Source organism: Lampetra planeri, chromosome 5 (assembly GCF_965212315.1).
Source record: "Lampetra planeri chromosome 5, kcLamPlan1.2.h2, whole genome shotgun sequence".
In the NCBI taxonomy this organism is placed as follows: domain Eukaryota; kingdom Metazoa; phylum Chordata; class Hyperoartia; order Petromyzontiformes; family Petromyzontidae; genus Lampetra; species Lampetra planeri.
Genome location: NC_136111.1, coordinates 23,214,637 through 23,237,308, shown reverse-complemented (window position 1 = coordinate 23,237,308; position 22,672 = coordinate 23,214,637). Strand labels below are relative to the sequence as shown.

General features: G+C 48.2%; 1 protein-coding gene and 1 long non-coding RNA gene across 11 annotated transcripts in view; one reads left to right on the top strand and one right to left on the bottom strand.

Moving 5' to 3' along the window:
- Window positions 1-22,672, bottom strand: part of LOC144719172 (protein tweety homolog 1-like) — a 126,694-nt gene that overhangs the window by 30,973 nt on the left and 73,049 nt on the right. For both annotated transcript variants that reach the window (XM_078595050.1, XM_078595051.1), the window contains exons 6-9: window positions 15,870-15,942; window positions 9,222-9,297; window positions 7,009-7,064; window positions 4,906-4,998 (exon numbers count right to left, since the gene is read on the bottom strand). In XM_078595050.1, coding sequence (XP_078451176.1) covers window positions 4,906-4,998; window positions 7,009-7,064; window positions 9,222-9,297; window positions 15,870-15,942 — 298 coding nt within the window. The remainder of the gene's footprint in view (window positions 1-4,905; window positions 4,999-7,008; window positions 7,065-9,221; window positions 9,298-15,869; window positions 15,943-22,672) is intronic.
- LOC144719174 (uncharacterized) lies at window positions 1,189-14,068 on the top strand. 9 transcript variants are annotated; one of them, XR_013585544.1, is made up of 5 exons: window positions 1,189-1,424; window positions 2,312-5,087; window positions 7,821-7,936; window positions 8,988-9,116; window positions 9,253-14,068. It is a non-coding gene; the product is annotated as an uncharacterized LOC144719174 (long non-coding RNA). The 9 variants fall into 9 exon arrangements; XR_013585541.1 differs by having other exon boundaries at window positions 2,302-5,087; XR_013585545.1 differs by having other exon boundaries at window positions 1,198-1,424; window positions 4,890-5,087.

The window sequence follows — 22,672 nt, the reverse complement described above, 5'->3', positions numbered from 1 at the left end:
CGATGGTCGCTGTTTGAGCGGCGAGCGATACTGACAACCGACAGGCTGGTGTGCCGTCTCATTTCCGTGGTTAAACAGAAGACGTCGTCCCCGTTTAAATGTTTATTTGTCGGTATATTGTCGGCCCGACTTGTAACCGCCCCGCTGGGGACAGTGACACCTTTCCAGGTCAAGAGCCCACGGTTTTGCTGATTTAATGGGTCACTTGACAGCGACAGACATTTACGTTGTGACTGATAAAATAAATACATGAATGTCAAAGTAATTGATGATAAAAGTGAAATATCGCAAACCGTGGAAATGTGGCCATTTAAATACCACGATGATGTTAGACAGTTAAAACATTACGATGAAATGAAAGCACCAATGGGTTAAATATAAATACACTGCTGTAACATTCACTTATTTTTTGATGTTGTATTAATTTAAATTAAAATCATTTAATTCCAGGACACTCTGCATGAACTTGACATATTAGCGTGTTTAGGCTTTGATGTAAACTCAAAGTGCGTTGCTTCAGTATATCTCTATTCTTGTTAGACAGATAAATCAAGCGACTGCATGGGCAGTGGTGCACAGGCACAGCTGCACAAACACTCGCCACAATTCGTGATGGACACTGACATATATAGTGGGCTGACATTTCAAAAGGTAAACCGAATAAACGTGTTTTTTTATCATAATCGTTCTTTTTTTAAATCAAAATATTCCACTTTTTAGGAACTATCCACGTTTTATCCGAGAAGGGAGGGCCATGTCGACTTCAAAGGGGAGTCTGCCTAGAACATTTGACCCGCTCAATAAGCACCAGGAGAGACACGTGTGCTTTCTATGCATCTTTTTTTTTACAGATTTCACCCGGAAAACCCCTTGAGATGGAACCTCACGTTTGGAGAGGTGCCAAGGGTGTGGATCGGCGCACGTACAGCGAAAGCATCCAAAGCGCAAGGCAGCGTGCGTGACAAATGTGGAGAGTATTTCGAATTCTCTATTTTTTGGTTAGCGTACGACGCCGTGGAGGCCAATATCGTACAAGCACGAAGGCTTCCCTGGCTGAGTGTGTGTGGATGTCCCCGTGTGGGTCCAGCCGCTCCGTGCGTGTGAGCGTGGGTGCGTGCGTGGTGCTTCAGTGGCGCAGCCAGATGAGCTTCGCGTGCCGTTCCAGATGTATGTGGCACATTAGGAATGGATCACTCTTTTAAGTATGTCCTTGTGCAGCAAGGGAGTAAAGTGTGGTTCTGTGAAAGTCCTGATGTGCTGTGCAGTGCATCAATGCATGTGTGTACAGCAGCATGTGATGACTGAGTCGGGCCTGTAGGTGGCTGGCAGGGTTATTGAATGACCACGCGGATATACCAGTCACATGGTTAATGGCGGCTCGGGAGCAAGGCTGGTTGTAACACACGTGTTGTTGCATTTTACAGGTAAAGGACCCAAAAGTTGTTTTTGATCGTTATATAAATGTTCTAGACTTGTTCTAGACTTTAAGCTTGGCTTTGAATTGTTTGTTTGTGATATATGCAATTAGAGGCGTTTTAGCACTGTGCATTGTAAAGGGATGACGCACTGTAATTAGTTACTGTCATTGTAATTCTCTAACTCTAATACTGTTTAGTCTATAACCATGCCCATGTACCCAGAGTATAACTACTTGCAATGTTATTGAGAATAGAACACATGTAAAGTAGTAAGCTGTACAATGGTGCGATACAGTAGGTATACTGTACACATACAGTACATATAATGGGTGTAATATATCGATATAAGTGGATGGTATAGATAGACATACAGCTTAGGATTAAAGTAATATTCGAATAGTGATGTGCAAATGTGATTGTCAAAGACAAAGATGGTTTATCAGTAGTAGAATTGGGTTTAAGAGAAAGGGTTAATGAATAACCACGCGGATATACCAGTCACATGGTTAATGGCGACTCGGGCGCAAGGCTGGTTGTAACACACGTGTTGTTGCATTTTACAGAGTGACGGTGCTGTTCTTCCCAAGATTAATATTAACCACAATAAATAAATGTGCTTGCCCTCGATTTGGAGAACCTGCCCACGTCCTTCATTTCGAGTGTGCAACATGTATGGATTCATTTTCTAAAATCACACATTGCATTATCAGATCCAAGTGGCGTGAGTGATACCGAGGCAAGAATGCGCCTTACAGAGTCGCCAAGCCCAGAGCGCAAAGGCCCAAAACGTCAAGCAGCCAGCAGCAAACGGCACTATCAAAGTTGTAATAGAGAAGAGATGACGTGTTTTGTTAATTAAGGTTATTATTGTACGAACTTTGAGACGGTCGCAGGAAATTCCAAAGAAGAGAGCAGTGCGAGGGAAGAAGCAGAAAGACAAGGGCTGTGACCTGCGGTGTGGTGGTTGAACCCAGTGTGGTGTGCTCTATGGTTTACAGATCACAGCCAAAGTTGTCCTTAGGAATCTAGGGTAAAAGCCTTTGTATCTGCAACGACCAACTTCAAACGATGCGATGGGGCAAAGGTTCCAACCCATATTTATTATAATGTTCAGATATGAAAGGCTTATGTTTAAAAATGGTTACTCGCAAACATATCTTAAATCTGTGAATGTTAAAGTTTCATTTTTAACCGGCCATCTGTGTTTTTATGTAAATTATCTCTGGTGGTGCTGCATTGACCGTGATGAGGCATTGGCTTGTAAGCAGAAGAGTCGTGTTTGCTTTTTAATGAAGCACCATATTAATTAATTAATTTGCATACCAACGCATTAATGAATGTAAATCCTTGGCATGTTACAACTTTTAGATTAGGTATCCAGTTAAACGTTGATGTACCTAGATAGACTGTTGCCACTTTGAGCATATATCAAATCTTGACAGATGCGTGTGTCCAATCTAGATTTCACTTTGTATGTGCTTCGTTGCTGATGTGACACATTCTCGACTCAAATGGGATATCAAATCTCTCCAAAAACATTGTAGGCCGGTCTGTGTACAGTGAAACCTGCGTTAGTCTGTCTACAGTAAAACCTGCGTTAGTGTGCTTCAAAATCTTGTTTCCGTTCAGTTGTGTTTATTAAATCCTTTCATTGCACCTGCCACTCCACTGTAGTTTTGCAAAAAAAGTGTCCGCATATAAACAGCTACTAGTTTCAACTATATTTGCCAGCAGGATAATGATTACATTTACCTTTCTAGATAAATATTGTGCTTAATGTAAAACATATCAACGGTTTTATTTAATCAGCTAACACCGAAACGTAACGAGCACGAGAAATTCAATATGAATGTAAAACTATCATGAAAATACGACGCAAACGGTGAAACAAAGCTGGTTCTTCGAATCGATGACTGACTACAAAGTTTACAGTCCACAGAGATCCACGTAAATTAACTTGCGGACAGCCGGTGCAAATTGACTTTGCCCTTGGCCTGGTCTGTACACAGGTTTCACTGTAGACACCGCTGATGGCCTCGAGTGATCAGCAGCCATCAGAAAACCCAAAATGTGTTTGTTGTTGAACGCTTACTTACAGTTTTCTCAAAATAGCTATAGTAAAGTTGTCCCGTAGTCCGGACCGATTGTAAAGGGTAGGACTGGTGGCAAGTGAATAATGAAAATATCATAAAGAATGAGCGAGAACACGAGTGGATTAACAAGCAAAAGCGATGATTGTAGAAATAAAAATGTTAAATCATAAGTAGTGACAGCATTTCCCACACTCACCCATCCTCTCCTTCCTCCCAATTACCTTTTGTTTCTAAGTTGTCCCTTTACAACGCTGGTATAATTGCTTATTAACCTTTGTCAGGGCACCCTTTAGTATAACAACCTACTTAAAAGATAAAAAAAGTGTGCTTCGAAATTCACGTTTGGTTATCCAATGCTGCTGCGTTTTTATCAACGGAGCTATCGCTTGTGGCAGCATAACGAGGCCGGAGCGCCGAGCGGCACGCGGAGCCGCAGGGGCCCGGGGACGAATGCTACCCTGCCATGGCCGCTGTGCTTTGTGTCGTCAAGCGCGAGAAGCGATGTCCTCGAGTGAGGGCGCGTTACACATTTTATACATTTGAACCTCACACTGGCCCGTCATTTGCCTAAGGAGAACGTAGATGGAAAGTGAAATAACAAAATGCAATTCAAATATAATATCCCAATGTCGCACTCGCCATGCTGTTCCCACAGTTGCTGTAAATTGCACCAGTATTGTGAGTGAAAAGATTAGTAAACTGCCACCTGGTCATTAATAATTTGAGTTAATTTGTTCATCATTAAGGACACACTTCAGATGAAAAGAGGTTGAATTTGGACAGAGTGATGGCTCAGACAGATTAAACACTCTGCCAGGCTCTGGAATTCGAGGTAACAGTCCACGGAGGCACTCAATTCACCCAACCTAATTAATTGTTGAAGTTAATTGTGTAAATATAACCCTGTAAATGTCTGCATTAATTCGAGCAGAGATCGTTGAGTTGCTCTCTAGGGGCCACAAGAAGCCTCCCAGGTGATAGGAGAACCAAAGTGAGCGCTCGCACACACACGTGTCCGCAGCTTCCTTCCGTCTCTACGGCCTACGCGACGTGTCTTTGTGTTGATTTGATCTCGACTTGAAAACATTCCATCTCGCTTTGTTCGTGCCGTGTTGTGCAGATTTGGGGTAGGGTGCGCTGGGTAAGGTGTGGATGGTAACAGTGGTGTTCTGTACACAGCGTGGTGAATGTTGTGCTGTGTGAACCGAGTTTTGTGTATCTTGAGTGGGTGTCTGTGTGGGATGTATGTGTGTTTTAATATTTGCAGGGGGCTCGTCAAGTGCTGTAAAAAAACAAACTTGCTCAAAAGCTTTGCCGTTAAACAAAACAAAATGTAAAACCGGCTCCGTGAAAGAATTGCTCTGTGCGAGGTGTGCAGAGTGTGGGAGCGCTACCTGCATGGCAGGGAACTCCTGCACAGCGAAGATGATGAGCTCCAGCACCAAGGACTGCAAGTCCGACAGCATGCGGAGGCTGCCCGTCATCTTCTGCAGGAGACACGCCCCCGACAGTGCTCCGACAAACGGGCGACAACGTCGCGACAACGTCGGCACGATCGACAAGCCCGGCAGCCCAGGTGCGGCGAGCGCACGGTCACTCGGGCTCGGGTGTAACGGCCACTCGGGCAGAGAATCCCAAACGCCAGTCCCCGCCTCCCACCACCGCGCTACGTCTTTCTGCACAGGCCGGATGATTGCTCAAAAACGTCCCACGTGGCGCACACACAATGAGATCTCAATCTTAATTTGAATTGGATCTGTCTCTCAATTTGAATCCGCTCGCTCTACAGAGACCCGATTCAAGTGAAGACCGAGATCGCAGTGTGTGTAAATTACACACGTGATGCAGAGAGCACTATCTGCTTCGCACGTCGTCACGTGCGAGGTGTTTAACAGTCATCAGACACGTGGGGAGTGAAACGGCGGTGGGTCCTGAGGAATGTACTTTGGAAACTCCCACACTGGAGTACACAGTCCATACACAGATTCCAGTGTACATATCTGAATATGCTACCACCACCACCACCTTCCATTAGTAGCAAATCATCCCTAACAGTGGCTTCATCTCCAAAGCACGAGTAAGATAACGTGGCAAGAATGAATGCACACACACACACACATGCACACACACGCATAACAAACATCCCACAACACATCCACAGTCGCACTGTTGTGCCAACAAGCACCTATCAAGGCCGTCACGATCTACGAGGGGGTGGCATGGTCAGCACCATGCATTTCCACCTTTGTTTCCCCATTTTTGGCATCTGCACACCATACCAGGTACTCATTTAAGGCTGAGTGGACATAAGAGTGGCCCAAGGTTTGCCACTGATGCAGCTCAGTGTGGTAACCGCTGCGCCACTGCTCCACACGCACTCACACACAGACAAGTTAAACAAATCCATGCACACGTGTTCCCACAATCACCTCCCTTCAGGTGGTGTTTTGAAAGGGCAACCTTCAAGAAAAAATCCGCGGTGAAGATTTCAACCTGGTGACTCACTCTGTACCACGTGCACTGGATCAAACCCATTAAATCCTCCAAAGCACAATTCAGAGCAACCGCTCTCGCATAACCGACTGAACACCAAGGGAGCTATTGTATTCTGACACGTGCGAGCGTGTTCACGTGTACAGATAGCCAAAGCGATCTCCTGCTCAAATGGGCATCGTGGCGGTGCTCATCTCCTGTTTACAGCCCTGAGCCAGTGGTGGACATTCCACATTCACATGGCTGGGGCGAGTCTTTGCATAGGACACCACAGCTGGACTTTGAAGCGGCACGCATTTCATTGACCGCAGAGGGGTGATGGGCTGAGTCAACCCCCAGCCAGGATTTGAACTCGCAAGCTTCTGCCTGCGTGACGCTCGCTGTACCGCTGAGCCACCTGGCCGGTGCTTACAACGTCGCGTAAGTCATAAGCGTGAAATGGGTTTGATGAACGACGTGGGAGCCGAACCGCTCATGAGGGAGGCGAAGGTGCGAAGGGGGGCTGGGAGGAGAGGATGGGGAGGGGGGGTTGTTGAGCCCGCGAGAGGAGTTGCAGGGTCGTCATCGTAGCACAAGTCGCCACGTTTGCTGAGGGCCCCGCACTTTCAAGGGCCCCGCGCTAAATGCTTTCAAGCTATCAATTCCGGTTCAGTGATGCTGCACTTGCTCTATTGCTATAGTACTATACTGCCCTCAACTTTTATGAACTACTGGGTGTTTAAGGTTAGGGATTTGTTGACTTTCTGGCTGTATAGCAAATAAAAAAATACAATTACTTTACTATGCAAGTAAAAAAAATTCGTGTTTAAATATTTACGTATTTTTATTTATTTAGGGCCCCTTCATAACATATGCTACAGGCCCCGCACTAGCTTAATCCGGCACTGTGCCCGGTGTGCGAGGGCTTTCATAGAGCGCGTCGGTAAACACAGCTGCGATCGCACGCACAGAGGACCAGCACGTGGCCACACAGTGCCACGCTCGCGCCAGGGCGCAATGCTCACCCGCAGGAAAGGGTTTTTCGTCTGGAGGCTGCAGTGGAGGTAGTACTGCAACACGTCTGCAACAACACAAGGGGGGTGGGGGGGACGGTCGTTACGGATCACACAGAAGGGATGCGCGGTGCTCGCAACGTCGCTCCCCGGGGCTCAGGCAACCCCCACGCCTACGCACGGCGGCGCTAATCGCCCTGCCGTGCGAAAGAAGAAGAAGACTGCACGTGGAATTTAATCATGAAACACGTTTCCTCTCACGTGCCCAATACTCAGGGCCAAACGTGCCAGGGCAGGACCCTCCTGAAAACAAGTTCTGAGGCCTTCCTTAAAGAGAGTGTTGAGACTGAGGGAAGCTTTCCTGCTGGGTAAGCAGAGGGCATCATCTCCGTTGCTGCTGCGGCTGTTGTTGTTGTTGCGATGACCACATGCAAAGGCAAAAGCGATCGCCGTTGGTGGGGGCAGAGCTCTGCACTGCGCTCCGCATCACTGCTCCGACGATTGAGCAGCCCACAAGGGCAGAGCACGAGGAAAGGAGCAAGGCGAACACAATATCCCACTTGCAATTCCCCGCCCGAGGCTGCAAACGTGCCTGACTTGCAGCTTAATGAGCCATCGGTCTGTAGATCTGGACGGAGAAGCAAATTCATTGAGCAGTCGATGTTTCCAAAAAATTGTTTTTTTAAAGCATTTTCAGTTGCACTCAACATTCCGTTTAGGAATTAGAAATATAAAGTCAACAGATTATTGTGTTTTTCCCGGAAGCCGCGGTCAGGGTAATTCCCCCAGGCGTTCGCTAATTCCACGGATTTTCTGCCGCGCAGCTCGGTGGGGGGGGGATCATCATCGTGGCGATGTGGTGACGACGAGACGCGCACGGGGCATCCGCGTTGCTTCTGCTCCGAACCTTGGGCAAGATGCAACGCAGAGCAGTATGTATGTACGTGTATTGAACTTTTATCGCACTGTACGTAGCCAACTGCGCTAATCGGAGGTGCGGGAGAGGGACAACAAACTAAACACATAAAGCAGTTCTAAAGAACAGTTATAAAGAAATGAGCTTTCAATCTAGATTATTTAAAAGTTGCATAGCACCAGTGGCTTCTTAATATCTGAAGGGCATTCCAGACCGCCGCAGAAGTGCATCTGAAATCTCGCGCGATGCGGTGACCGTCTTTGTTCAATGGCTAGCACAAAGCCGCTGCTTCGAAGATGACCGGAGTTCATGTGATGATGGTATTATGCTCTTCTATTTAACGATCAGTCTGCACAGTGCAGCCATGTGGCCCAGCGGGTGAGCGGCTCGCGATGGGAAAGTTGCGGAGTTTAAATCCTGGTGGGGGCTTGACTCGGCCCTTAGTCACTCGGGGGTCCGTGACGGAACGAGCACCGTTTTGTGGAAAAGTCAAGAGTGGTTTTGTTATGGGGAGGCTCGTCCCCACCATGGGAATGTGGAATGTATACCATTGGTGAGGCCCCATTCGACTAAGCAGCTGTGGCACGAAGACGGCCACAGCCCAGAGCCGTCGGCAGCTGCCGGGCATCGCAGGGTGGAGGGAAAGTGCAAACCAACCAGAGCAACAATAACAACAACAACTTGTTTACACGAAACCCACGCCACAACTCACTGCAGACAGGATAAACAAATAAACAGTGCTTAGATACACATCAACAACAGCGTCAAGAACTCCCATCAAGTACGTAATGTACTCTTCATAGCCCTCAGGCTCAGGGAAGTGGGCAGGATGTAAGCACCGCCTCAGCGCTCATCTCAGCAGGAACTCACTTTATTGGCTGTGAATAATCAGTCAACAAAGTCAAGGATTTTAATAGTCTTTGGCTAAATGGGTCTGAATGCGCCCAAATCTGGTCGGGTGTCGTAAGCTAAGCAGGCCTGCGCCTGGTGAGGTTTGCCAGGTGTTGTCGGTGTCATGGGGCTGCGAGGTGTGGGCTGGAGGTGGCAATGCTGAGGGTCACCCCCTCGTATGCAGTGTCGTGGGGTTTTTTTTACAGATACTCCGCTTTCCTCCCACACGAGGCCAAATATTCACAGACAGGATTGGCCAAACATCCCAATGAGGCAGCACTCTCCTGAACACGAGTCTTGAGACTCAGCAAAGGTATTCCTGGATAAATAATGATCATGTTTTTTGAATGCCCACATTGAAGATGACACGAGCACAATGCATGATTATTCACATACACCAGGCCACCGCCGGACTCACCTTTGCTCATGATGGAATATTCCTGTGTTAGGTTCGTGATATACTTCTCCGGGGCCATGCAGAAGTCACTCACGCCCTGCAACCAAAACAACACAAGATCACATTCAATCACGTGAGCAATGAACATCGCGGACGTCCGTTTCATTCAATCATCTGCCAGGATGATTGAATGAAACAGGCAAGCCGCGGCCAAGCCACGCCATTGCCCTTCCCCCAGTTGCCAAGACATGATCCCTGGACAGAAGCTCTCTGATGTCCGGATATGGAAACTACCTCCCTGAACACATTGTCGACGAGATCGCCGATTCTGGTCTTCAGGCCTTTAAATGCCGAGCACATGGACATCGCCTAACTTCACTGCACGCCTTGCAGGACCGAGTCTTTGAGATGCAGTGAACAAATGATTATGCCATTCGATGTACTAATGTCTGATGTGGATATTGTTCACATTTGCACCCAATAAAAAATAAGAAACACCCAGATATAAGGAACTCAGTGACTGGCACGCAGCGACTTGCATCACATACACTCATTTTAACACATATGAAAGGGGCACCCCCAGTGGCAGGTGACCCTGTGTGGCACGAGGTTACCCGGCACCTGGCCTGCGAGTGGGTATAAGTCTGCCAGAAGGGGGAGATGATTGCTATGCATAATCACAATTCAGTAATTTGTGGGTATATTTTCCGAACATGGAATATTTTTAATGACGTCAGGGGATCTTTAATGTCCGATGGGAACCAGATGGCGTGAAGAAGTTGAGTTAATACACCCGCAGTATTAACCAGGGCATCCTGCAGGTTTACAACTGGGATCCTTTGCGTCGCCGCTCCAAAAGACTTCACAGGAACATAATGTACTCTTCATAGCAGATGGTGGTTTTAGTAACCATTTAGTAAGTCTTCAATAACTCGTTTGTAACTCTCAGCGGACGATGCTCATGGACCGCAAGAGATCCTCACACCGACGCTAGGAGGAGCTCACACACGGACGCAGACTCTCACCATCGCTTGTGCAATCACCCAACTAGTCGCTCGCTGGGTCGTTGACACACTCACTCGCTCGCTCACACGATCAATCTCTCACACGATCAATCTCTCATAGATGCTCACCCATTCACTCACACACGATTTAGGGACATATGGAGACTTGGGACATTTCACAGTGCGGATGTGGGGTGAAAAACATCACAATGGAAAACCTCGTGAACAACTATCGGTCCATGATCACTCATTCCCTAGAAACATCTGAGATTCACTCCGCATCTCCTTAAGCTCTCGAGTGGATATCAAAACTTCACTGTCAGATGTTGATTTTCCTCCATATGATATCACTATCATTATAATCATCATCATCACAAACTCGGCTAGAATGCCGAAGCAAGGCATGTGCGTGTGAGTTCTCAAACATCGCACATTCCTCTACTCCTTTGCCTAGCAATCCTTGTGGGCTTCAAGGCCTTTCAGAGGCCGCTTACCATCGGCCCTCTTTGAGCAGCCATAATGCCAAAAAAACGAACATCCAGGCAAAGATAACGCCGACCTTGCTCTCGTTCCTTTGAACATGCGCAGCAAAGTTCATTGATGCAGTGACCTAAACCCAATCTGCCGCATTTTCCAGGCAAATTAATTCCCGGACAAGTGTAAAGTTTTCCCTCTTTTCTTCCTCCACTGCAAATAATCTGCCAAGGGTGGCTCAGAGATAGAGCGAGCAGCTCCGCATCGGAAGGTTGCGAGTCCAAGTCCTGGTTTGGGGGGATAACGCAGTCCATCGTTGCTCCAGGGTCGATAAAATAAGCACCACGTTGCAGCAAAGTCAACTGCGGAATGTGGAATTTCAACCACTGGTTCAGGGCGGTAAACAGGAGAGGACCATCACTCAAATGCTCATTTGAGCATTGGACTTGCTAAAATGCATCTACTTTGTAATCATGCTCTCACAAATAAGAACCTTGCAGAACAAATAATACCACTAAGCAACAAAGAGTGTTCATATATATTATGCCTGGCAAGCAATTCAAAACAACGGCGCTTTGTTCGACATATTTAACGTTGGAGTTGTGGCGAGCAACAGAAATTCCATCGGAAACTCCTCGCCAAAACAAAGAAAGAGGTCGATACGAGACGCACGTGTTCCAGGAGAGAGCGGCTTTGCCGGGTAGCATGTCGGAGCATTCTCCACTTCTCAAGGTTAGCGTAACGCCAAAAAAACACAACCTTCATCATCATCAGCCATGCTCTGTCCACTGATGGATGAAGGCCTCCCCAAGTTGTCACCGTCTCTCACAACCCTGCGACGCAACAATTTGTGTGGCACCTGCGACTGAGCGGACTTTATCGCTCTGCCTCACAGTGGACGTCCTCTCAGCGTGTTCCCTCCCCTAACTGACACTCAGTCATTCGTCTCAACCCCCGGACAATTTGCCTGCCCCCACCAACGTTGGGTCAAGGCCTCCCCACCCCACTGCTGGGTCAAGGACTCCCCATGCCAGGAGGGTCGTGGGAGTTATTTTACTGAACTTCTTTAACGCAAAACAATTTCCAATTTAAAGATGAAATACAGCCACAGAAACATAATGCAATTTACATTTAAATAAGGCACGAGTAAATTCGCTTACATTTTAAACAGAATGCTATCTGAACAAACGAGCATTCAAGTTGCCGGAGTGGCAATTTGTGGCTTGCGTAATAAGCCAGGAATGAGGTACGATGTGAAACACTAAGTCCTTCGCCCAGAAGAGAAAAAAGCCCCAAGCATGTCCCAGCTGAATCTGAAATCCTTTTATCATCAGAGTTGAACGGTGCCAGTGCTGGCAACGCAGGGCGCAGCGCCACGCAGCACAGAGGCATCAGACTTCCCAAGGCATTCTTGCTCACTCTTTCAAACTGGCGTAGTTGGAGGAACTGGCAGTGCCTTCACCTTCACCCGACCCAATTCATTGAATCAAGTGAATTCGTTTGATGTCCCCTTTTGGTGATGTGTGGACCGAAGTAAATCCTGATTTTAAAACTCAGGGAACCCTTTCAGCCGCCTCGTCTGGAATTCAAACCTGGTTCTCGTGAATTCAAATGTGCACGGTTGTTTCGTAGCGACATGGAGGAAAGCCACCAAGTGAGGAAAAAAACTACCCGCGTGTGTTGAAAGTAAATAGAATAATTGTCCCTTGGAAGCCACTGGGCACGATTTGAATTGTAATTAATTCACAGTGGAACCATACAGTGCTTTATAACCATACCATGCATGCCAAGGTTGGCACGAGGCCCAAAAACAAACAAAAAAACGACTTCTATTGCTTGAGAGTGAATTAAGTCTGCTGTGAAAAACATTGGCACATGAAAGCGCGCTTATGACGCATTGTGGGGCCTTCCCCAACAGACGTCTTACACAACCACATTAGTAGAGTTCTACCGTGGGGTGGAGTGGTGGCGCAGTGGTTAGCGAGTTTCGCCATGAAACCAGCCACCTGAGTTAGATTTCAGGCTATGGCTACCATCAGTGGTGAGTGATATCAGAGCCGGTCAAACAACCCTAATGATCCTGATGACTGATATGGCATCCAGCAATGGATTGACAAAAGGATGTGATAGGATGCCTTTACTACACAAGACCGTTACACACAAAGTGGATTCTTAGACATGTAAGGCAATTTACGACTAAGAATCCACAAACCTTTGTCAATACACTTCTGGATGAAGGCCTCCCCATGCTGGGTCAGTCACCGGGATTGGTTGACCATGCTTCAGCTCGTCGGTCAGTGAGGATTGGTGAAATTGGGGGCTTTGATATCGCTCGCCACCGATGTTAGCCGTGGCTGGGAATCAAACTCAGGTCACGGGGCCATAGCTCAGTACAACCAAAAAATACAACATATAAAAAATATATTACAAATATAAAAAGTATTTGAGATTTCAATCCTATTGAACATGTATGCATCAAAACCTTGGAGTGATACATTTCAACACAAATCCGCAGTCAGCTTAAGCTAAACTTCATGACCACGCTTCATGGGTCAGATTCGCACCTTCACCAAGTACCCTTGAGTGATGTTCTCAACCGGTCTTGGTGATGGAAACAGAGACACTTTCCACAGTATCAGACAAAACGGAACATTCGGCGACAAGTGAATCGAGCCCAATGCCCTTGAAGCCGGAGACCGTGTAAATGCCCCACGGCATCATCAGAACAGAACGAGCTCCGAACGGTCCACAGATTTGTGGAATAATAGAGCAATGTCTGTTTCCTAACAGCAGCCTTGGCCTTACATTGACTTGTTGCAACGTATCTCAGTCACCTTAATAAAGAACCAGGAGGAGAGTGAGGCTGGGACAGTCTGACAACATTATGTCCGCTAGAGTCAGCTTTGAAAGACTGAAATACTACGAACATGATCCCGTGGCTTACAATGTGCATTGAATACAAATGGGCTTATAGTTGGTATGTTTAGAGGGCAAGGAGAAAGCATATAGAAAATATGCTGTGCATAATTCATATGGGGGAAGTGCTACGGGAGTTCTTTACCAACCACATTCTTAGTTTAGACATTTCTGTGGGTCAAACATGGCATTTGAAGCTGCAGAATATATAATTCAGGATTCTCACTTTCATTTTATTTCTACGATTACAGGAAGTGGTAGAGGGTCAGGATAGGCCAGACTGCCGACACAACGCCGCTATCCACGCCACGAGCACCACGCGAACCCATCGGAGCACAGCGGCACCCGCAACGATCCACACCACTGCACCGATGGCTTTCGAGTGAGGAGTGTGGAATTGGGGGTTTCATAGCAGGGCCAAGCAAGCCAGTGGGTATTCCCGAATGAGAAATATAAAAAGAATATGACTGTGAATATTACTGTGGAATGTGGCTATTTATTGTTCCTTCCATGACTACTCCCCAGGGCTATTTTACTAGTGGCTGGCAAAATATTGGCAAGGTCTAAGTGGCTTACTTTAAAGTGGGTGGAAAAATCATAAATAGTACATGTGCAGTGGCAGTAACAATAGAATATAGGCCTTTACATGAGGCCTTCTGGAGTGTGACAAACTCGCTTAAAGTCTGCAGAGCACATATAAAAAAATCCATCACTTACAAAAACCCGTTATTTACTGTCCTGTGCACACAACCTAAAATAATTAACATTTGTAGTGAACGTATCATTAGGTGTTTGCTGTGCGTGTGTCAATTGATACCCTGGACACGCGTACAAATGAGATGTTATAAATCAAGGGATTTTACAGGTGAAATTTTTTTCATTTCATTTCAAACCACGTGGCATGGATAATTCATTCTCGAAGACATCGTCATTCCAGCTGAGATTACTGGCGGCGCCGCGACTCGCTGCAAACAAACAGAGAAACACGACGAGAGAAGGGTGACGTAGCAGCGCACCACCATCACCCTCCTCAGTGAGGGTGGTGATGGTGGTGCGCTGCTCCATCACCCTCCTCAGTGAGGGTGGTGCGCACCACCGTCCCCACCCTCACTGAGTAGAGTGACGTAGCAGCGCACCACCATCACCACCCTCACTGAGGAGGGTGACGTAGCAGCGCACCACCATCACCACCCTCACTGAGGAGGGTGACGTAGCAGCGCACCACCATCACCACCCTCACTGAGGGTGGTGACGGAGCAGCGCACCACCATCACCACCCTCACTGAGGAGAGTGACGCAGCAGCGCACCACCATCACCACCCTCACTGAGGAGAGTGACGCAGCAGCGCACCACCATCACCACCCTCACTGAGGAGAGTGACGCAGCAGCGCACCACCATCACCACCCTCACTGAGGAGAGTGACGTAGCAGCGCACCACCATCACCACCCTCACTGAGGAGGGTGACGTAGCAGCGCACCACCATCACCACCCTCACTGAGGAGAGTGACGCAGCAGCGCACCACCATCACCACCCTCACTGAGGAGAGTGACGCAGCAGCGCACCACCATCACCACCCTCACTGAGGAGGGTGACGTAGCAGCGCACCACCATCACCACCCTCACTGAGGAGGGTGACGTAGCAGCGCACCACCATCACCACCCTCACTGAGGAGAGTGACGCAGCAGCGCACCACCATCACCACCCTCACTGAGGAGAGTGACGCAGCAGCGCACCACCATCACCACCCTCACTGAGGAGAGTGACGCAGCAGCGCACCACCATCACCACCCTCACTGAGGAGAGTGACGTAGCAGCGCACCACCATCACCACCCTCACTGAGGAGAGTGACGCAGCAGCGCACCACCATCACCACCCTCACTGAGGAGAGTGACGGAGCAGCGCACCACCATCACCACCCTCACTGAGGAGAGTGACGGAGCAGCGCACCACCATCACCACCCTCACTGAGGAGGGTGACGCAGCAGCGCACCACCATCACCACCCTCACTGAGGAGGGTGACGCAGCAGCGCACCACCGTCACCACCCTCATTGTTCAGCTGCTAAGCAGAGTGGCGTGAAGAGAGAGAGCAATCGCTGCGATTAGCGCCGCTGCCCAACGGCCCAGCCACAAGCTCCCCCCCCTCCTCCTCCACGATCACCATCGCCAAGGCGAGCGCCGTGAGCCCAGCCGGTCCATTCTCACACCCCCCCCCTCCATCCCCACACCATCACTACCGCCCGCGACCCCCGGTTACCACGGCAACTTACCACAGACACTGCGACCTCCACTCCAAGAGTTCCCCAGCTCACGATCAACATCAGGATGCCCAGCAACAGCATCCTGGAGCACGCACACACGTACGGGGGGTGGGGGGGGGTAGTTTAGCACAAGCGTGGCGGGCATCGTGACGGAGCACGCGGCAACGCGTCCACCAACATCGACCGTTGCACTCGGGATAAAACGCGTAGAATAACGCGTGCAGGAATCCGTGATTTGTAACGCGCACGAATGAAATGCGAACGCTGCATTCGAGGCGACAGAACTATTCTGTAGCCTAAAATGAAAGAGCAAACAAAATAAAGGGAGCCTAAGGATTACAACGTTAGGCTACGTACGGTCAGAACGAAGTCCAACATACATGCAGAAAGTGAGATGAAAACAATAGGTTTTTCAATCTTGAATCGCAACCCTGAATCGTGGAAATGTACTAAATTACTGGAGGGGGCGATACTTGTTTTTTGGCTTGTGATGCTTGTGACAGAATGTAACACCACAACATCTAGGAGCGAGTTTTTATTCTCCAGCAAAATCGGTTCAACGTAAGCAAACTCTGGACCGGTTTTGACATTTGGTATCTCATCAGCAGACTCGGGCATGCTTAAAGCAGTGCTGAACTGTCAGACGGTTATCGGGAATGACCCTAGTTCGACACACCGCTATGGAATACACAACGCAAGTGGATATAGCACTACGCAGTAAGCAGGAGACGGCTATGCACAATGTGCTCTGTACAGTCATAGGGAAGATATCCAGCGATACCTCATGAGCGCATCAGTGACTCAGTGGGCTCGGTGATCAGTGCCTATGCCCCCACCGGTCTTACATCTGACAAACAGACCATGAATAAATGATGACCAGGGTGCGAATTAGCATCTCCCATTACAACACAGAGCAACACGATTATGTCAACATAAACAGCCTAATTCCCTCCGTATAATCAAACGTAAAAAAATGTAGAAATTGGCTGATAAAGACTCATTTCTACCGCACCTATATTCATCCGTACACGTGCCGTTGACTTATTCCCATTGTCCATCGCGTGCAGGAACACATTGAATGCACTGTGCAGTAATTACATGAAGCCGTGCACAATTCTATCGGCGCAATACACAAACCAACACAAACCACACACGCAACCAAATGCGATGTGCGTCCAAAATGTGAAGCTGTAAAATCCGCGAGCTTACGACTAAACCAGCGGTCCCACGACTAAATCAGTGGCCCCCAACATTTTTGGCACCAGGGACCGGTTTCGTGGAAGACATTTTTTTCATTGGGTCTTTCCCCCTTTTCAAAGAAGCTCTCCAGCGACGTTTGTTTTGTTACTCATTGTGGCTACTAGGGGTTAGCAGCTTGTGGGCTGACCAACACTGTGACTGAGACAAGTGCGCAGTGCGGGAAAGAGACGCGGACGGAAGTGGTGAATAATAAAACAATGGGGGCGGGCCACGCGCGGACTCACCGCTCACCTTCTGCTGCTGTGCGGCCCGGTTCCTAACAGGCCACGGACCGGTACCGGCCCGTGGCCCGGTGGTTGGGGACCCCTGGACTGAATCACCTGGAAGTTGCACCCGGTCTCGTCAGATCTCGAAAGCTAAGCAGGCCTGAGTCTGGCACGTGCTTGGATGGACGACCACCGGGTGTTACCGGCTGCTGCAGGGCTACGTTATAAGCAGGGGGCGGTACAGGAACGTTCCCTGTTGCTCTGCACAATCCATGCTCCCCGCTATCAACCACCCACACGGACCAGCGTGGTGAGGTATGGTCCAACTACCCCCATGACGGCACGGCAGGGGGGCGGCCCTCATCCAGCAGTGGATTTACCATGTGCATGAAAACAAGAGCTATACATGTGGTCAATTGTCAGACGGTCAGTTTAGACACCTGACCACCGCACAAACCCATTTAAATGGATTACAGAGAAATCAAGCGATGCACGACAGAGAGAGTGAGAGATCCATTCATGAGCTTCAGCGCTCGCCGGGGCGTTGCGCTCGAGTCGGAGACCTCCCGCAGAGAGACAGCGCTGAGAGGAGCACTATTCAAGGGCGATAGAGTTCGGGCATGGCTACTCGACCCTGGGCCTATTTCTCATTACATACGACGCAAAAAATCCTAGACGATTGACAATCAGTCATCTGATTATCGCAAACGCTCCTGACAACGAGTTGGATTCGAATGCCGGCCCGTGCGTACGTCGGCGAAGACACGCGAGTGCGTTGGCAGCTCTATTTCTAGAGAAGGCTTCCAAATGAGAAACACGACTTCTGTAGGCTCCTGGTCTCAGCGGGCTCTTACACACAGCCTGCTGTCAATCCGCAGCTGGATGAGGGCCTCTTCCGCACGCCGTGCCGGGGTGGTTGCGCGAGTGCTCCGGCAGGACGGACGCCTCCCCCGCAATGCAGAGGTGAAAATTGAATCTGGCTTGAGCGTGCAGCATAGGCAGCAATTTAAATGCAAAGCATGAGTTGTGATGATATTAGACGTAGGAGCTGCTCGTTTTGTGTTCGTATGTTGGTACACGTAGGTGCAAATTGCGCCGTGGTATCTTTTTCCCTGGAGAAATTGTGTGTTTTTTCTACGATCGAATATTTTCCCTTGTACACACGAACTGTGAAGGCAAGCGTACATCCAGCATAGTGTCAGAAAATAACACAGCCAAGGAGGAGGCGGCCACTTGGCTCAGAGATTGAGCGCTGTGCCAGCAACGCTGAATTCCTGGGTTCGAATCCAGGATTCAGCCACCTGTGCTTGAACCAGGTGGAGTTGATGTCCACGACATTCCACGACAATATTCAAGAGGAGAGCTGATTCTTAACTCAAATCGTGAAACAGAATCAGGACAAATCATCGAATCGCAAGGGAGACAACCCGTTCCACCTCTAAATACAACTCAAACCTACACACTAGCTACAGTACACACGCACAGCCATTTGTCTATCCAAAGCGGGATGAAGGCCCTCCATACGCCGCGCGGGTCCTGGGCATTTACTTCACCGTACTTCACCACGCTGTTTGGTGTGGGTTGGTTAAGGCGGGGAGCACAGATGCAGCAGCATAGAAGTACAGTACAACAACATACTTTTCGGCACTGCCCTCTGCCGCCCGCATGCCACGTTTCCAGGAGACGAACGCACGCGCGCACAGAACCAGCGCCGTCATTCTCCGTGGGATCGGCGGAAAAACTTCAGAAACGGCCAGTTACGGAATATGCAGTGGCATTCACCTAGATATGAGCTCCACTCACTCAGCAACTGCTTACTGGGATGCGGCGCGGTGCAGGACAAATGCAGTATGGGACGAGCAACTCGATAAGCACTGGGAGTGAACACTCGGGCTGCTGGATCCATGGCGCTGTGCCCTATCCACTGTGCCACTACTCCACCCAGATATTGTAATTATCATTATACTCAAACTTGATTTGAAGCTTTCGTGACTGCAGGAATTACTCTTTGGTTCTTTCGGTAAAGCCACGTAGAAAGAAAATAAATTAAATAATAGAATACGTCTCTGTGTGTCTATGTTGTGTGTCTCTCTCTCTGTGTCTCTGTGGTGTTTCTCTCTGCTTGTGTGTCTGTCTGTGTGTCTCCGTGTCTGTGCTTTTTCTCTCTCTCAAATTTAGTTATACCTGATGACGATTGCTTGTGTTGCAATCGAAACGTCGTTTTCTATTGTTTAATTTATTTTCTTTCTACGTGACTTTTCTGGCTCATTATACTCATTTCGTGAAAATAATTGGAGGATGATCTTATATTAAACTACGTGCGTAAAATCCTGTTCGCTTTGTGTCCTTTGCAATGTCCCCCGTGACTCTATCCCCTCACATTGTCAAGCCCATCAGATAGTTGGGAATAGGGTCGGTAATCAATTTTAATTTGCAACCAAATTTAATTAATTGTCCTAATTAGTGCTGCCATGGAAAGTGTTAAAAAGCTTTGCCGTTAAAAAAAAACACAGCAAGCAAGGTCACAAATTACCACTGTCTCATGGTCGCCTGTAGCTCCCATACAAAAACACTGCCCTGTCCACGGGAACCCAAGGCAAGGGACGAGTTTGGTGACAGTTGAGCACTCACGCAGGTTTCACGCTGGATCAGATTACCCAAAATACCTGTGCAGGCCTTCTAGAAATCTGCTCCAGGGGAATGGTGATGGGGATACCTGGTGCTTTTCCCAACACGTAATTGCAGAGCCTGAGACGGAACAAGACGTGGAATGGACGCCATCCTAGAGGATGTCCTCTTAGGAGATGGAGCGATGACATTAGTTCACGTGGCAGACGGAATGTTGCATCACAGGATCGTGTGAGATGCGACGCCCGTTTGAGGAGGCCTTCATACAATAGTGCATTGACCATGGTTGATGATGATGATGATAAGATGCTTGGAATCTGGAGATGCTTGGATTCGGTGGCGAGCGGGGCATACATCAGCATCATGGGGCAACTACCTCATTAATCTTCTTTACAACAGCCACACGTTTTCCCAGAACATGGCTCTATTTATCCTGCACCGCACCCCGCTGAGCAGCCAACCCTGCTCCCTAAGGAAGAAAAGGTGCAGCGGTTTTTTTTTAAGCGCAACTATCAACGTCTCATCTGAGGGGGAGTGCCATGTATACTTCAAAGGGGAGTCTGCGAGAAGCTCTGCACGGAACATCTGACCCGCTTTATAAACACCGCCCGTCCGCAACAGACACACGTGTACTTTCCAACGTAACTTTTTTTTAGCTCAAATATTTCAACTGGAAAACTCAATGAGATGGAACGTCTCGTTTGCAAGGGTGTTCAGGGTGTCAATCGACACCTACGCGAAGAGAACACTCCCTGCCTGATGAAGACCACTTGTGGTGCGATCGAAACGTCGTGGGTTTTTTGCTTTTCATATTTTCAATTTATAAAAATAAAATAAAAAATATTTTGCTATTTTTTTATTGTGGGTTTTTTTCTTTATTATTCTCAATTTATTATTTTTATTTCATTATCATTTTTGTTTATACGTGACTTTACCGAACGAACCAAGAACACGTAATGATGCGTGTATACAAACAATGCAAAACCTTTGGCAGTGGTTGTCTATGCCATGTGAGTGGGTGAGTAGTAAGGGCCAGGCGAGTGGTGGATGTTACTGCTTGTAAATTTCGATTTAAAGCTTTCGTGACTGCAGGGATTAATCTTCTTGGTCCTTTCGGTAAAGTCACGTAGAAGGGAAGTAATAAAATAATAAAAATAAAACATAATAAAATAAAATAATTCTCACGACGTTTCGGCTACAACGCAAGCAGCCATCTTCAGGTGAAGAATGAGACACTGCCAAGCTAGGAGCTTATATATAAGCTGGGTTGGAGGTGGAAGAAGAGCGCCTTAACAAAAAGAATGTGCATATCAAGAGGAATTTAGCATATTCATGAGAAATGCGTAGGAGGTGGGCGGGGGGGTTTCAAAGTCATATTATGCCCATGCATTATGCAGGATCAGCAGCACCAAGGGAGGGTGCAGGGAGTAGCATTAACATTCCTTTCCTTTGTTAATGCTACTCCCTGCACCCTCTCTTGGTGCTGCTGATCCTGCATAATGCATGGGCATAATATGACTTTGAAACCCCCCCGCCCACCTCCTACGCATTTCCCATGAATATGCTAAATTCCTCTTGATATGCACATTCTTTTTGTTAAGGCGCTCTTCTTCCACCTCCAACCCAGCTTATATATAAGCTCCTAGCTTGGCAGTGTCTCATTCTTCACCTGAAGACGGCTGCTTGCGTTGTAGCCGAAACGTTACTGCTTTTGTCATTGTGGTAACCCAGGCCACTCGTGCAGAATGAGACTATCCTGGCCTCCTGAGTTCTCACCCTGGCCAAACAAGCCCTACTAGAACGGTGAATGTGTGACGAGGGTCAGGTGAATCTCACATTAGCTCGTCTAGAGGACGGGCTGTCCGTTAGTGACCAATCACAGGAGATAGTGGGCTTTATGTTGTTTATTTAACAGTTGCTGAGCACAGGCCCAGAGACACAAAACGTCAAGCGGCCAGCGACAAACAGCACTACCAGGAATCGATGAGAGTGTCGCACGTCTCTTGACTTGAGCAGAGGAGCGTGGGGGAACAATCCGACGGGAGGAGGGGAGTCGTGACCTGCAGTGTGGTGAGTGGGTGAGTGACTGGGTGAGTGGGTGAGTAGTGAGTGTGTGAGTGGGTTAGTGTGTGAGTGGGTTAGTGTGTGAGTGAGTTAGTGTGAGTGGGTTAGTGAGTGTGTTGGTGAGTGTGTGAGTGGGTTAGTGTGTGAGTGGGTTAGTGTGTGAGTGGGTTAGTGTGTGAGTGAATTAGTGTAAGTGGGTTAGTGTGTGAGTGGGTTAGTGAGTGTGTTGGTGAGTGTGTGAGTGTGTTAGTGAGTGTGTGAGTGGGTTAGTGAGTGTGTGAATGGGTTAGTGTGTGTGTTAGTGTGTTAGCGAGTGTGTGAGTGGGTTAGTGAGTGTGTGAGTGGATTAGTGAGTGTGTTGGTGAGTGTGTGAGTGTGTTAGTGAGTGTGTGAGTGGGTGAGTGACTGGGTGAGTGGGTGAGTAGTGAGTGTGTGAGTGGGTTAGTGTGTGAGTGGGTTAGTGTGTGAGTGAGTTAGTGTGAGTGGGTTAGTGAGTGTGTTGGTGAGTGTGTGAGTGGGTTAGTGTGTGAGTGGGTTAGTGTGTGAGTGAATTAGTGTAAGTGGGTTAGTGTGTGAGTGGGTTAGTGAGTGTGTTGGTGAGTGTGTGAGTGTGTTAGTGAGTGTGTGAGTGGGTTAGTGTGTGTGTTAGTGTGT